This window comes from Taudactylus pleione, unplaced genomic scaffold (genome assembly GCF_031769625.1).
Source record: "Taudactylus pleione unplaced genomic scaffold, aTauple2 ptg000041l, whole genome shotgun sequence".
Lineage (NCBI taxonomy): Eukaryota > Metazoa > Chordata > Amphibia > Anura > Myobatrachidae > Taudactylus > Taudactylus pleione.
Genome location: NW_028284443.1, coordinates 73,058,611 through 73,073,167, shown reverse-complemented (window position 1 = coordinate 73,073,167; position 14,557 = coordinate 73,058,611). Strand labels below are relative to the sequence as shown.

The window sequence follows — 14,557 nt, the reverse complement described above, 5'->3', positions numbered from 1 at the left end:
GCCGTACAGACGCCTGGTACTGCCAACTCAAAAAAAAATTAAAAAACATAAAATAAAAGCTTAGGACTGCTCTTGCAGTCCTCCTATTACAAATGTGCATCTGAGTCCTGCCGCACCACACAAAAAACTGAAGGCCTATGGCTAGGGTATATATGGAGGGTATGTGGTTATGAGAGCGGCGGACGCGTATTCGCCAGTCTCAATACCGACAGTGTAATCCCAACAATAGATCTAATGTAGGCGTCGAAATCCCGACGCCGGGCCGATCGTCCAACGCAGGGGGTAAGTATCCATGTAGCCAGGAGGAATTATCCACGTAGCTGGGTTAGGTCTAGGGACCCCCCGTGGGGACTTAGGCTAGGGGAAGTGGGGGTTAAGTTTATGCACTAAGGGGGAGGTTAGGGTTAGGCCCCCCCGACCCCCCGGGAGGGTTAGAGTGTGAGGAGCGCTTAGGTTTAGGCACTAACGGGGGGAGGTTAGGGTTAGGCACCCGTAGTGGTGGGTTGGGGGGGGGGGGGGTTTAGAGGGTTAGGAATAGTAAACTTACCTCCGCTGTCAGGATCTCTATCATAGAGCTGCCGGCGTCGGGATTTGAACCGCCGGGCTCACGTCTGACGCTCAAACATACCGATTCCATATGGAGGACCTGTGGCATTCTGGGAGCCAAAGCTTTAACTGTTTGGTGCCTGGTCTTACAACCATAATATCCCCCATGGTATCCTTATGGATCTCGAAGAAGAAATATACAAGTCAGTTACAAAATAATACAAACCCAGATCACTTCTGTTTTCAGCAAAAGTCCTTCGGTGGTGCCGCATCTGTGAATATTTTGCAACGACCATTTTTTTCAGCACGGGAATTTCCTTAGAAAAATCAGGGGTATTTTCTGTATCTTTAGAGGTGCTCACAGCCGAATTTGAAGTTAAAATGCACCTGAAAATACAACTAGAACTGAATACACCATCGTCTGAACACAGCAGTACTTTCCATAGACAAGAATACAATACAGGAATTTACAAAAAAAACGTGATTAGAATCATGGGTGTAATAAAACCAAGCACGGTGTAAAAATAGAACTTACAAATAGACCCCCTCCTGAGCAGCGTCTCTAGCAGAAACATACACAGATCAGTGTGATCCTTGTATGTTTCTGGCTTTCATTGTCAAATACCAGTGCTGGTTCCTAGAATATGGGGGAACCCTGCACGTTTTTTTCCTCTGTATTTTTAGAACCAGGACTAGGTCAGGAGCCCGGGATGGTTATGCTTCTTTTGTTTTTTTGTTTTTTGGGCGGGTGCTCACGTCTTTTTTTTTAACCCTTTATTAAATAACACTGATATGTGCAGACTGCTTGTTCGGGAGAAAACACGGGGATTAAACACGGGTAGGAACGATCACATACACCATCAGGAAACATGATCCTGACAAACACGGGACCTTGGTAAATTCCCGGTGTTATTTAAAAAAAAAAAAAAAAAAGAAAAACTCCCGATTCTGATAGTTCCTACTAGTGTTTAAAAACAGACAGACACAGGCAGGACACGATTCTTAGTAAATTTACCCTTTGGAGTGTGAAGCACAGGGAAAAATTCAAACAGCTGCTAATAGTGAGTGTACAACTCTAGCCACCAGGAACACTGTTGTTAATGCATGAAGTCTAGTTGACATATGTTTAGGTGGCTAATAAGTTAGTCTTGAAGATACATTTCTTACTCAGACTGTTTAATACATAAAGAATTATGCCAGTGCAGATTTACCTATAATATACATAGTACCAGCTTCACAGCAGTCTGCTACCTTTCAGGCCTACAAATGGGCTATATGGGTGTGGTTTACAAGGCAGCCCAAGTCCGCATGTGGCTCTGAATATGAAAGATGAGTGCATTTTCCTGCAATTCAGTGGCGTGTAAAGCAAATATCATAATGTAGAACTTGCAGCAATGAGGAAGGCTTGACGTAACCTGCAAGATTAAAAACTTATCAAAATATTAAACACATACTTTCACTCTGCTAGATACACAGTTTTGCGGTGTGTATAAGCCCTGACAATAATTGTTCTGTTTCAATCTGTTTAATGAAAGAAATATCCAGAGGAAAAAATATCAAGAGTGTCCCTTAAGGCCAGTTTGTTTTATTTGTGATGCCTGAAATCTTAGACAATAACATGTGCAGAAATGGTTAACAACTAAAGGTATAAGACCACCATGATGGCCAGTATCCATAGAAACTAAAGCATAAAAGGCTAATTTTATTCTGTACTTCAAAATAAATATCAGAGAACAATGTTGCAATATATTTACAAATATCAATATGTGATTGGTAAAACGGGGCCCATACATAATATACTGGCATGTCTGAATTTCAGTATATTTGAAATACTTTGCATTTATTGCACACAAGGATTAAATAGGCAGTCATAGTTTTCCATGGTTGTGTTTGTCAAATAATTATTAAAACATATTAGAAAACTCTGTAAATTGTAGCAAATTCAGGATAAAACAGACAAAAAAGCAGATTCAATTAGAGGCAAGGTATTGTTGCACTATAATAATGAGGGTCTTCCGGGCAGGTTAACCTCGCTTATTTTAGCTCACATGCCATTGAGGTGTGAGCAAACAGAAGTGAGGATTTCTCTTCCATAACTACCTGCATTTCTTAAATGAATCTGCCCCATTTATTTCAAAATGTATTCATCTTCATTATCCATAAATAATAAATGCTTATCTAGCAACATATTGCTCGATTCAAAGCTTGCTTCCACAATTAAAATACTTAAAATATCAAAAACAAACATAAAAAAAATATGTCACATAATATCATCATTGAATGCAAATAAACATTTTATGTGGAGTTACAAATACACTAGAGAAACAATTTCCCGAGCTTGATTTGAAAAGATATTACTCTGCATTTGCTGCTGATGATCCACCAATGAAATGTATTTCAACAAAATTAACTTGCCATGTTTTCAGATGTCTGTAAAGAACATAGAAAAATAAAAATGATTAGCTCAAAATAATTAAAAATGAATGGACTATATCGTAAAGAAAGTCTCAAAATAATATAGAAGGTTATAGAACACGTCTAGTAGAGTTTAAAATGTGTGTGCGCATATGTATATAGATATTTTATATATTTATTACACACAGTATATATACACACACCTTTTTATATTTGATGCTGTAGTATGTTCTCATCTATATCGTTAGCAGGGCCCCTGGATTGCAACCTTGGGGATGTGCTTCAAAATTTGAGAACTATAGATGTGTCCTAATTATTGTTGCAGTCGTGCCAAATATCCCCTCTCGGCACGCTAGGTCCTGTGCGACCCTGATTGCACTGTGTGTCGTCTTTGTGTTTTTCACCCAAAAATGCGTCTTGCTCACAATGCGATATGACTAATAAGCACCAGAAGACTGCACGGATTAATTTCATATGCAACACTTGTATATCTGTAAGTAACGGAGTCAGAATCCGTACATGAAGTGCTACGATGCAGCGGCCGCAGCTTTTTTCCACGCCAAGTTTGGTTGTGCCTCACATGCACACTCAGTCGCACACAGATGTGTCACATCTCAAATTAATCAGTGCAGTCTCATGGTGCGTCTTGGTCAAATCACATTGCGACTAAGATTTTTTGGAGATAAAGACTCTTGGCACATGCTCACATCTATGGGGATGGCTCAGGAAATCTCCCACCCCGCACTAGATAGTAAACTACATACACATATATACAATAACACTTTGGTTTGTTATTAAACCACCATTTTATTTCTTATTACAAAAGTGAAATGTTAGCTAGCATTAGAAAAGAATAAGTTAATATATATAATACATATTATACCACTTATTTAGAATATGAATATATTAATAACTAACAAGCTGCAAAGTAACAACATATGGTAAATGCACAGTTATTAGTGCCTATAAAATATACAGAATAACAGAAACTTTTATTATGTCAGTTAAAAACACCTATTAAACTCCAATAATCACACCCGCACATACATCCTGTAAATCCATTACATCAACACAAATATTAAAAACTTAGTTGGGTCGCTGTTGGTGACGCACTTGATGTCTCTTTCAATTAACTTGGATAATAAAAGCAATGTGAAAAAGTACTTCATAAGTAGTCATCTGAGTTGAAGTCTTACTACATATTTGCAAGAGAACGGAGCCCATGAGTATATAGGTTATAATACAGTATTCAAATGGATTCCAATCACAGATGCAGTGCTGAATAGTAGAGGTATAATAGCACTTTATAGCTTTCTTTACTCAGTCTTTGAAGGAATACGTGACTAGACTTCTCTCCTTGGTATGTTTATAAAGCTCTGTTATGAGCATCACTCCACCAAACTGCCCTCTTCACTATACACTTTACTCACAAAAACACTTGTCATGCTATGTGCTTGCTGCTATCCCTGGTAAGCGGTTATACAAATGATCTATCTATATTCATTCCGATTCTTCAAGTGCACCCATGCTAGCAATGCTGCTGATACCCCAGACAATGGCGCACACACACCTCCTACGCTTCTTCTTGTCAGCTGACAACTACTCACCAGCTTTCTCCTCTTCACCCGCCAATTGGTATACAATCGGGAAGCCGGCTGCGGGAATCCCGGAAGCCGGCTTCCCGACTGCTTTATCCTGCCGTGGGATAAATGACCGGCGTCTATATCTAGACGCCGCTCATTTCCCAAATGCCGGGAGACAGGCATCTGGCATCCCGGTGCCGGGCGCCGCGAGCGGACAGCTGCAGGGGGGGGGGGGGGGGGGGAGGGTTAGGTTTAGGGCACCCTGGGGGGACTTAGGGTTAGGCACCCCCCTGGGAGGGTTAGACTAGTTTTAGGCACCCCCCCACCACTTAGGTTTAGGCAGCGGTGAAGGGGGGGTTAGGGTTGGGCACTTAGAGGGGGGATTAGGGTGAGGCACAGGGGGGGGAGGTTAGGGTTAGGCACCCCTAAGGAGGGTTAGGGTGGTTAGGTTAGATTAGTACATACTTACCTTACCACGATCGGGATTTCCAGCGCTGTCGGGATTCGAACTCCCGACCATGCGGCAGCCGGGATATCATACCGATTCCGACCACTTATGTACAATTAGCGATCACTATCAGCTGACTTGGCTCCTGCTCTCTCTCCATATAGCTTCCTGACGGCATCCCATTTAGTAGTCCCGTCGCCTGCACTTCTGCAATGCTGCGCGGGGGGTTACATATACATCTCTAGAGATATTGCTTGCTAAACAGAAGTATTCAAGCACTTTTATGGTAATCTGGCCACTAGCATTGTATGTTTCAGATAAAAGTTACACAATGACCTGTGCATATTGATGAATAATTACAGAGAGAGAGAAGTTAAAGAGATTCCTTATTTCTAAATATTTGTGATTTAAGATATTTACTGTTTCCAGTTTTATACAGATTGGTAAATGTTACAAAGTTTTATATTTTTCAATAAATTAGATAAGGATTCATAAAGTGTGTTACTTTTCTTGCGCATAGCGATCACTGAAAGCAGTTTAAAAAAAATAAATAAAATGATTGTTTTCCTACAGCAACGCTAATGGACTGGTCTGTTATGTCTTAAGCTGCCCACACACATAGCGATCTGCACACGATCAGCCGATGTGTACGATTTCCCTTGAACTCTCCCCGGCAGTTCTGCACACAATTTGGTGTCCAATCTTCATACGATCTCTCCTGCATCCAGACTTTCACAGTGCATCGTGTCCTAGATTGTCATATCTGCCCTACTGCACGGCAGATCTGACGATGCGATGTGCGACCAACGGGGAAGCGCATCGCATCGTGAGTGGGGACTCACGATTTACTCTCAATTTGGTCATATTTTACACGATCTGTCGTTCCAATGTGTCGGAATCAGCCAGATCGGGTAAAATATCGCTGTGTGTGTGGCCAGCATTAGCTTGTTGTGGTCAAACAGGGATATCCTAAAACCAGGCCTAGTGTTACCAAGGTCAGAAAGCAACAGTTTTTAGAAGCTACAGACTAAGGGCCTGATTCAGAAATGTATGCTAATACCACTGCCGCGGCAGCTGCGCAAAAATATTCAAATGTATTTGTTTTGGAATGCCGGCCCTCGGCTTTGCAAATCTAAGCAACTGCGTACAAAAACGCAGCTCCACCGCAGATCAGTCGATTACCTGACTTCTGAGTAACCCTATGGTTGCGCAGAATGGCTGCTAGAAGACGCCAGAGCCATTTTCATATGTATGTGATAGCAAGCACATCCCGAAAACAGTCGCGACACGTCTCCCACAAATGGCCCCTGCCTTTCAGATAGTTTGCAAATAAATCCTCACTGCATGCGCAAACGATTGCTAAAAACACAACTGCGTAATCAGTGGCATTGACTTAATTTCTGCAACACAATACATTCTTTACAAATAGGGGGCGATTCTGTGTCTCTGAATAGATGCAGCGGGCATCTATTCACAGACACAGGCGAGAGGCGTGTCCATAAGTGCCGGGCATGCCCCCAAGAGAGATGAAGAGGGGGCATGTCTTAAAGACAAGCGCCTTTTTATGGCACGCACAGGAGTGCCCCCTATCTAGGTGTCAGGTGTGGACACCAATTATTTATTCTATCACTTACCTTTAACGTCTCTGTGGCTCTGCGCAGCTCTTTTATAACGGAAGACAAAGCCTCTGGATTAATTCCTTGCTCACAAAGTCTCACACATATTGACAGAGTCTCCATATCCAAACCAGTGTTCAAGAGTCTTGAAATTTCAAGTAACACTGCCAGAAAAATGGCATGATCATATTATTGATATACTAGAGAAAGATTAATAGATACTAGAGCTATTAAAATGTATGTCACGTATATAATTAGTTAGAAACAAACGAATCAGTTGCCGAGTTAAGTCATTGTTATCCAAAGACGTAGTGATCGCCAAAACCGCAAGGTGAGACTTTTCACGTTTAGGGTCATTAAATCAGGGTATCACGGGTACTCTTCAAACAATGCAAAGAGAAACTGAAAGGGGTGGCTAAGAAGAGCTATTGTGTATATTTTATTCAATGTTAGTATAAATATATTTGTTTTAACCACATGCAACCAACAGCTTGTCAGCAAGGCAGAGATATGAACACATGATTACAAGGGCTCATTCTCACTATCTATTTAACAGATGTGTCCTGATACATCTAGGGGTAAATTTACTAAGATGGGAGTTCTATTAAGAAGTGATGTTGCCCATAGCAACTAATCAGAATCTACTTCTCATTTATCTAGCACCTTCTAGAACATAATACCTGGAATCTGATTGGTTGCTATGGGCAACATCACTTCTTAATAGAACTCCCATCTTAGTAAATTTGCCCCCTAGCCTCAATACGTTATGCAGCGCGATTTGCCAGACATGAGTGAGCTGCCATGTCCCGATCTACTCTGCTAGCGTTGGGCATATTTTTTGGTGAAAATGCATCTAAGTCACAATGCAATGCAACTAGGACGCACCAGCAGACGCTGCTGATTAATTTGATATGCAACACTTATCTGTGTGCACCAGAGTCTGTATATGAACCAAAATGGAGCTTGGAGTCATAAAAGCTGAGTCCGCAGTGATCGCACCGAGTGAAAAAAAATTGTGGATCTCAGGAACTCCTCACTTTATACATTTGGGGAACTACTCCACTGTTTCTAGGTCCCATAACATATTATGGGGGTTAAGGGCAAGCAGCAGTTGGGGTAAAGCTGGGGGTAAAGGCAGGGAGAAGGTGGAGTAGAGCTGGGGGTAGAGGGGAGTAAGGCTGGGCAGTGCTGGGGGTAGGAATAGGTACGTGCAGACAGCAGTTGCGACAGTGCTGGGGGACATGGAGGGGGTAAGGGCAGGCAGTGCTGGGGTAAGGGGTGGCAAAGGTAGATAGAAGCTGGAGCAGTACTGGAGGGCAAGGAGGGGGTTAGAGGGAGGCAGTACTGGGGGTAGGGAGGAAGCAAAGGTAGATAGCAGCTGGCGCAGTACTTGGGGGCGAGGGTAGATAGCAGCTTGTGCAATACTAGGGGCAAGAAAGGTTAGGGGCAGATAGTACTGGGGTAGGGAGGGGGTAAGTGTAGAAAGCAGATAGGGCAGTACTGGGGGAAAGGAGGGGGATAGGGGCAGGCAATGCTTGGGGTAGTGAGGGGGGCAAAACTAGGCACAAGAAAGAGGTTAGGGCAGGCAGTACTGGGGTAGGGAGGTGGTAAGTGTAGATAGCAGCTAGGGCAGTACTGGGGGTAGGAAGGGGTTACGGACAGGAAATACTTGGGGCAGTGCTGGGGGTAAGGTGGGGGTCAGGATAGCAACTGGGGTAGTACTGTGGGTAGGGAAGGGGGTAAGGGTAGATAGCAGTTGGGAAAGTGGTCACCTCCTGGTGGGAGTCCCCGGCCAGGTTACTGTTGTCCACCTCCAGCTCCCTTCTTTTCCACGCAGTATCCACCTCCCTGGCCTCCTGCATGCAGAGAGCTGGATGAAGGAGTCGGGGATGGAGCGCAGGCTGCTAGAGGGGCCTGGCACCACCACTGCTGCAGCCAAGTAGGATGCCAATGGATGCAAAGTCTGGACGGAGAGCGCACGCTGGTAGGGAGGGAAGGAGGAGGCCTCCGCTGGCAATTGGATGAAATGCTGTCGGCAACGGTTGAGAGACTCTGCCAACTGCGATTGGTTGGGGAGACACTGTTGGCAGTAATTGGATGGGGAGACACAGTACACACAATGCATCCAGCAGGACCAGCTAAGTTTTAAAAACAGGGTCCCCAACTGTCTGTAGTGCGTATTTTGTGATCACTGCGCCACTACATTGTAGCACTTGGTATACAGATTCAGTCTCACACAGATATACAGGTGTCACATATCAAATTAATCAGCAGTGACTGCTGGTGAGCGGCCTAGTCAAATCGCATTTACGACTTAGGTACATACTCAATTAGTTTTGTACCCGCAATCAAGTTTCACATGCTGCACTTTTCGCCTACATCGCGTATTTTAGCGCGCGTCCCCGCTATTCACTGTGTTCAATTCCAAAAGGCGAAAAGTGGTGTCAGAATCGAGGAAATCAGCCTGAACCCCCCCAATAAGCTGCAGAAACATTGGGGATCAATGTAGTAGTGCCAGATTAGCCCTAATACAACTGTTTGGGGTACTTAAGTTCGCACAATCGCCTCTAATTAGTATATTTGCACAAGTGGTGAAGAATGCAATAAACCAGTTATTTTTTTGTGAAAATAAGTTTTCCTGACAAATTTGGGGTACCTGAAAATGGGTGCTAGAATATTTTAATGTCTCTAAAGTGCAGTTTTAATAATTGTGAATTTCCACCATCATAAAAGCACCTGCAAACCCAAAAACACTTGACCCCCTTCTTAGAGCACCTCCAGACCCTTATTTCACTAGTTTGCGAACTTGTCCCCCCACTTTGTGCTTTTTGACCCCCAAATTCTAAGCACTTTTTCAGGTGTTCTTAAGCTTTTTTAGGATTTTTTTTACACAGTTGTCCTTTGGGGGGGGCTGTCCCAAGGGTTCTGAGAGGTTCCCACCTTTGCACCCAAACAAAAATGTCGCACTTCTTTTCTCCTGCTATTCAGAGGCGAATCTTTTTCACCTATTACATTGCATTGACTTTCCGCATACGCGAAAAGCGGATGGAATTAAATACGGTGATACTTTTCCGACAGGCGAAAAGTCGCAATCGGTGATACTTTTTCGCAGATCTCGGCTTTTCATGGCTAAGTGGATACCTGGCATGCCGAGACAGGGTTTTTAGCGCAACTGCAGCAAAGATGTATAAGGACACAAATGTACATCCGTGGTACCTAACAAGACCATAAATATTTGCATTTTAGGTGTATTTAACTTGCACTGGGTCACAGTGCTTTATTATTTTTCATGCAGTTTTGATGCAATGACAGGACATTGTAAACATAAAGAGATAAGAAGGGTTTAAGTGGCTTGAACAAAATAACTACATTTTTTGTCAAAGACACGTGCAAAATATCCACAGGTTAAATGCTTATCAAATGTATAATAAATGCAATTAGGGCCTACATGCAACACAGTATATATGCATTATTACTTGTACTAGAAAACACTCTGCAGATGACTGTGTGCTGTTTGTGTGTAGCATTAGGGTGGCATGGCAAGAAATCGCTGTACACTGCACTTTTTCAGAGAAGTGAAGCATTCATAAGACCCTGTTACTCCCAGACACAGGGCGAAGGGAAGAATGTTCAAAGTATGTGATTTAGGCCATTGGGACAGGAAGCTGGAAAGTCAGGAGGTTGGCGAGACAAAAGGGGCAGGAAGCTGGAGGGGATACAAGGGGCAGGAAGCTGGAGGGGATACAAGGGGCAGGAAGCTGGAGGGGATACAAGGGGCAGGAAGCTGGAGGGGATACAAGGGGCAGGAGGCTGGAGGGGATACAAGGGGCAGGAGGCTGGAGGGGATACAAGGGGCTGGGGGCTGGAGTTGATACAAGGGGCTGGAGGGGATACAAGGGGCAGGAGGCTGGAGGGGATACAAGGAGCAGGAGTGACAAGTCTGGTTGCACCTCTGTTGTATGATGATGACATTGGTTATAGTCTTACACACACGGGTGTCTTCTAGACCAGTGTTTCCCAACCTCAGTCCTCAAGGCACTAACAGTCCAGGTTTTAATGATATCCATGCTTGAGCACAGATGGTTAAATCAAAATAACTGAGGCTCTAATTAAGACACCTGTGTTCAAGTACAGCTATCCTTAAAACGTGAACTGTTATGCTCGGCATACTCTATACAATTATCTGTCTGGTTGAAATGAAAATCTAGTAATGTATGGCAGCAAATGACAATCAATTTGCTCACAAACACTGGAAAACAGACAAAAATGGTCGTTCAGACAAATTGGTTAAAACACACAAATTTATTTGAACAATTGTTTTTTTTGTCCGTTTTCCAGTGTTTGTGTGTTTGACTGACTGTCATTTGCTCCCATACATTACCAGGTTTTCATTCCAACCAGCCAGATTGGACAGATAATTGTATAGTGGATGCCCAGCATTAGTGTGCCTTGAGGACCATGGTTGGGAACCCCTGTTCTAGATCATGTGAGAGCTACATGGATAATAAATACTAACTGCAGACAGGGAGGCTCAGTTTCTTCAGAGGTTCCCCAATGCAGAGAAAGCACCATATTGGTAAGGGGTATGTGGAATAGAATGGAGAGGAATGTGACCAGAAATGGGTGGCATGTCATGCCGTGATGTGATAGTACCGCTAGGAAAGGTTTTCTACTTGGGTATAGTGTGGCCTGGTCCTCTACTCAGGGAAATAAAATTAGATCTACTAAAAGCATGGCTCCATTTGTGCTTCACTTATGTTACAGCAGTGCTGTAAGGGGTGGAAGGTGCTAGTAGACATAGGGGTCTATTTACTAAGCAGTGTTAGGAGACAGAGTGAAAAGTGATGTCTGTGATAAGGTGCCAGCCAATCAGCTCCCAACTGTCATTTTTCAAACACAGCCTGCGAGATGACAGTTGGGAGCTGATTGGCTGGCACCTTATCACTTTTCACTCTGTCTGCTAACACCGCTTAGTAAATAGACCCTATAGTGCGGCCAGAAACGCTTTCAGCTGTAAAAAGCGCCCAGCTCGGCGCAGGTCTATGCTAGTACAGTGGCTGCTGTAGGACATCTAGGCTGTCAGCGTCAGATCCCGCTGCCAGCCTGTGACACGGATATAACAGGAGGCAGAGCGCACTCACCATCCATGGTCTCCCGCATAGCGCTCACACTGACCGGCACGCCGCTCGCCATGGTTACAGAGAGTGACCCGGAAGTGCTGCCGGGAGAGTGATGACAGTGGGAGACGTTGGGGCGGAGACAGTGGAACGTCTTGTAGGTAAAGAGGGGGCGGGAATAGCTCTGAGGACACGCCCATTTTCAAGGAAGTAGACAGAGCCTAAGCGATACTGTTTCTATGGCGACAAGGGCGGGACCGTATTCGAATTTGTGCGGCGGCTGTCTCCTCATTGGTTACTTCCAGTGTAGACGGTGCTCCGCCCCTTTCACGCTCTGTGATTTGCTGGTAGTGCAGCGCTAGGATGCTGATTGGCTGTGTACAGGGAGCTGCAGCAGCAGTATGAAAGCAGCAGCCAGCCCGGCGGTAGAGGTGTGTGGATCGGTCAGCGGCGGGGTGACCAGCGGGAGCAGGGTCTAGGACGCAGGGCTGAGACTAGGTCGCTGCTGTTAGTGAGATGCTCGTCTTTTCGCCTGGCGTCCGCCACGTATAGCAGTAGCTGCAGTACGTCTGTGCAGCGCACAGCAAGGTAATCTACTCCCTCAGCAGCCGCCTGCTGTATCTCTTTGCTGGTTTAGGTCATAGTTAGCCCCAAACAACCCGCGTGACTATTGCTGTGGTGGAACTACATGTCACATCTTAACTGACCAGTAAGTAGACTTTTTGGTGCCCTGTGCCAGAGAGAGCATTGGCGCCCCCTCATATTTTAAATAGGTACATAAGAGAGTGCAACTGAAAAAGGGCCATGGCCTTATGGGGAAGAGATAGGAGCAGTCAGGAGATGCTGGGGATAAAAGAAGAGGAAGCTACAAGTGAGAATGATAATAAACAGGAAAATTGACAGGCCCAAACCGCGCCCCCTGCCCTGTGCCATGGCACTGGTCGCACTACCCTAGTTACGGCCCTGCATCTTAACCCAGTAAAAGTTCAGAGCATACCCACACTTGGTAGGCTCGATTGGTATGATCCCTTCTCATGTTTTCTCACATATATCTTCAAATTCCCGCAAAAGAGGCATATCCTTTTGGTATTTTCTAATACTCACTGCAGAAGAACCTAATAAGATACCAGCTATTATTAAATGGGAACTCCATTTAAATATGTCTTGATCTGCATGTATGGTCCAAACTATATTTAAAATGTCTAGATGTATTTCACATATTGAAATGTATATGAAATTACTCTCGCATTTATTTGACCCCAGATAGACTACACAAAATTTGGCCTTCCCAATGTAGTTTATGTTGGCGTGCATGTGGTCAAATTGGTGAGATTTTCCATATTTTTTGGAATTGCCCTATTATACGCCCCCTCTGGTTGGAAGTAGAGGATCTAATCCGGACAGTTACTGGACTGAGGTTGTCTCTGACCCCACACACTCCTCTTTTACTTATATTCCAGGACGATGTCCCAATTAACCATAGGTATTTTATAGGCCATGTACTTATTGCTGCCAGAGCAGCCATTGCTCAGTTCTGGAAGCGGGATAAACCTCCCCCCTTTCTTTGATAAAGACTAAAATAAATTATAGTTTCCTGATGGAAACTTTAAATTGCCAGTATTCTTCCTCTGCGAACTCGCCAATGACTAAGTGGTTCAGCTGGCACAAATTTATTACAATGGGTCCATGCCTTCCAATAAAAACAAACTGATACCCCAAGGTTCTGATATGTTTTATTTTTTGGTTCATCTGTTGTAGTTGTAGAGCATCCTCTATTATGTGTATATGACGTATACTGACTGATTTGTTTTCTGTTTTCTCGATTTAATGCAATGACTTGTTTTTTCTGAATGATTTCTGCCTGTATCCCCATGTTTTTTTGTTTACCCAGGTTTTTTTGGGGGGGGGGGTTTTCTTTCCTTTTTGCTTTTCTGTTTCCCTACTTTTTTATTTGTAAAAAAACAAAAAATTCAATAAAAATTAATGTTAAAAAAAAAAAAAAGTTCAGTGCATGGGGTACACACCGGTACACAATTGTACAAGCTTACATATGTTAGGGTACCCCATTTTCTGTACTTTTCCCTGCTACAGTCAACTCTTCCTACTAGGGATTACTATATATATATTTTTTCACTATTCTGGGTAGTGCAGTGCCCCTGTGGTTTCTATTTAAACAATGTGGTCTCAAGCTGTGTTGTTGTATTTGTAAGTAATAACATGAGTGCAGACAGGTCTAACATGCTTTTGTTGCTAGCTTTTAATGTGGTAAGTGGAGCTTGCCTATTATGTGTACTTATGATCAATGCAAGAGGATAAATCAAGATGCGTTCAGAGACGCACCATGTATTTGGAGGCTGACACAACCACAAGTGGGTATGGATTTCAGATGCTTTGTACTAGGGTAAAAACATTACTGAAATGCATGTGATTAACCCCAGTGTGAATGATGCCTCAGTGAGAGCAGGGCTGAATGTGGTGCTGGTGGGCTCATATTGTGAGGAGGGAAGTTAAGGTCATCTAGATGCCAGAGACTCTGGATTAAATTTACTATACAGCTGCTAACCTTAAAGGTTTTTTGGTAATTTTGTTAGATACAAGTAGCTTATATTTGTTGCAAATTATATAGTAAAATGTTTCCTCAAAAAAGCTAAAAGGACACAGAAGTTGTCAATTATCCTAATTGACAGGTGTCGTATTTGTTAGATACAAATAGCTTATATTTGTTGTAAGTTATGACAAGAAAAGCTGCATCCACGCAACGATTTTTTGAACTATTATCGTTAAACGATATTGTTTAACGATAATCGTTTGACTCAGAAAGTGAACTATTTT

General features: G+C 43.4%; 2 protein-coding genes across 2 annotated transcripts in view; one reads left to right on the top strand and one right to left on the bottom strand.

Annotated features, from left to right (window-relative positions):
• Positions 1-2,102: 2,102 nt before the first annotated feature.
• MZT1 (mitotic spindle organizing protein 1) lies at positions 2,103-11,867 on the bottom strand. The gene is made up of 3 exons (XM_088457334.1): positions 11,750-11,867; positions 6,627-6,772; positions 2,103-2,976 (listed from the first exon to the last, which is right to left on the bottom strand). The coding sequence occupies exons 1-3, from the start codon at positions 11,799-11,801 to the stop codon at positions 2,953-2,955; spliced, it is 222 nt and encodes a 73-aa protein (XP_088313460.1). The 5' UTR covers positions 11,802-11,867; the 3' UTR covers positions 2,103-2,952.
• A 233-nt stretch (positions 11,868-12,100) lies between these two features.
• The window catches only part of BORA (BORA aurora kinase A activator), a 60,571-nt gene continuing 58,114 nt past the window's right edge, over positions 12,101-14,557 (top strand). Inside the window, exon 1 of the mRNA XM_088459382.1 lies at positions 12,101-12,313. The gene's annotated coding sequence lies outside the window, so the exon portion shown is untranslated. The remainder of the gene's footprint in view (positions 12,314-14,557) is intronic.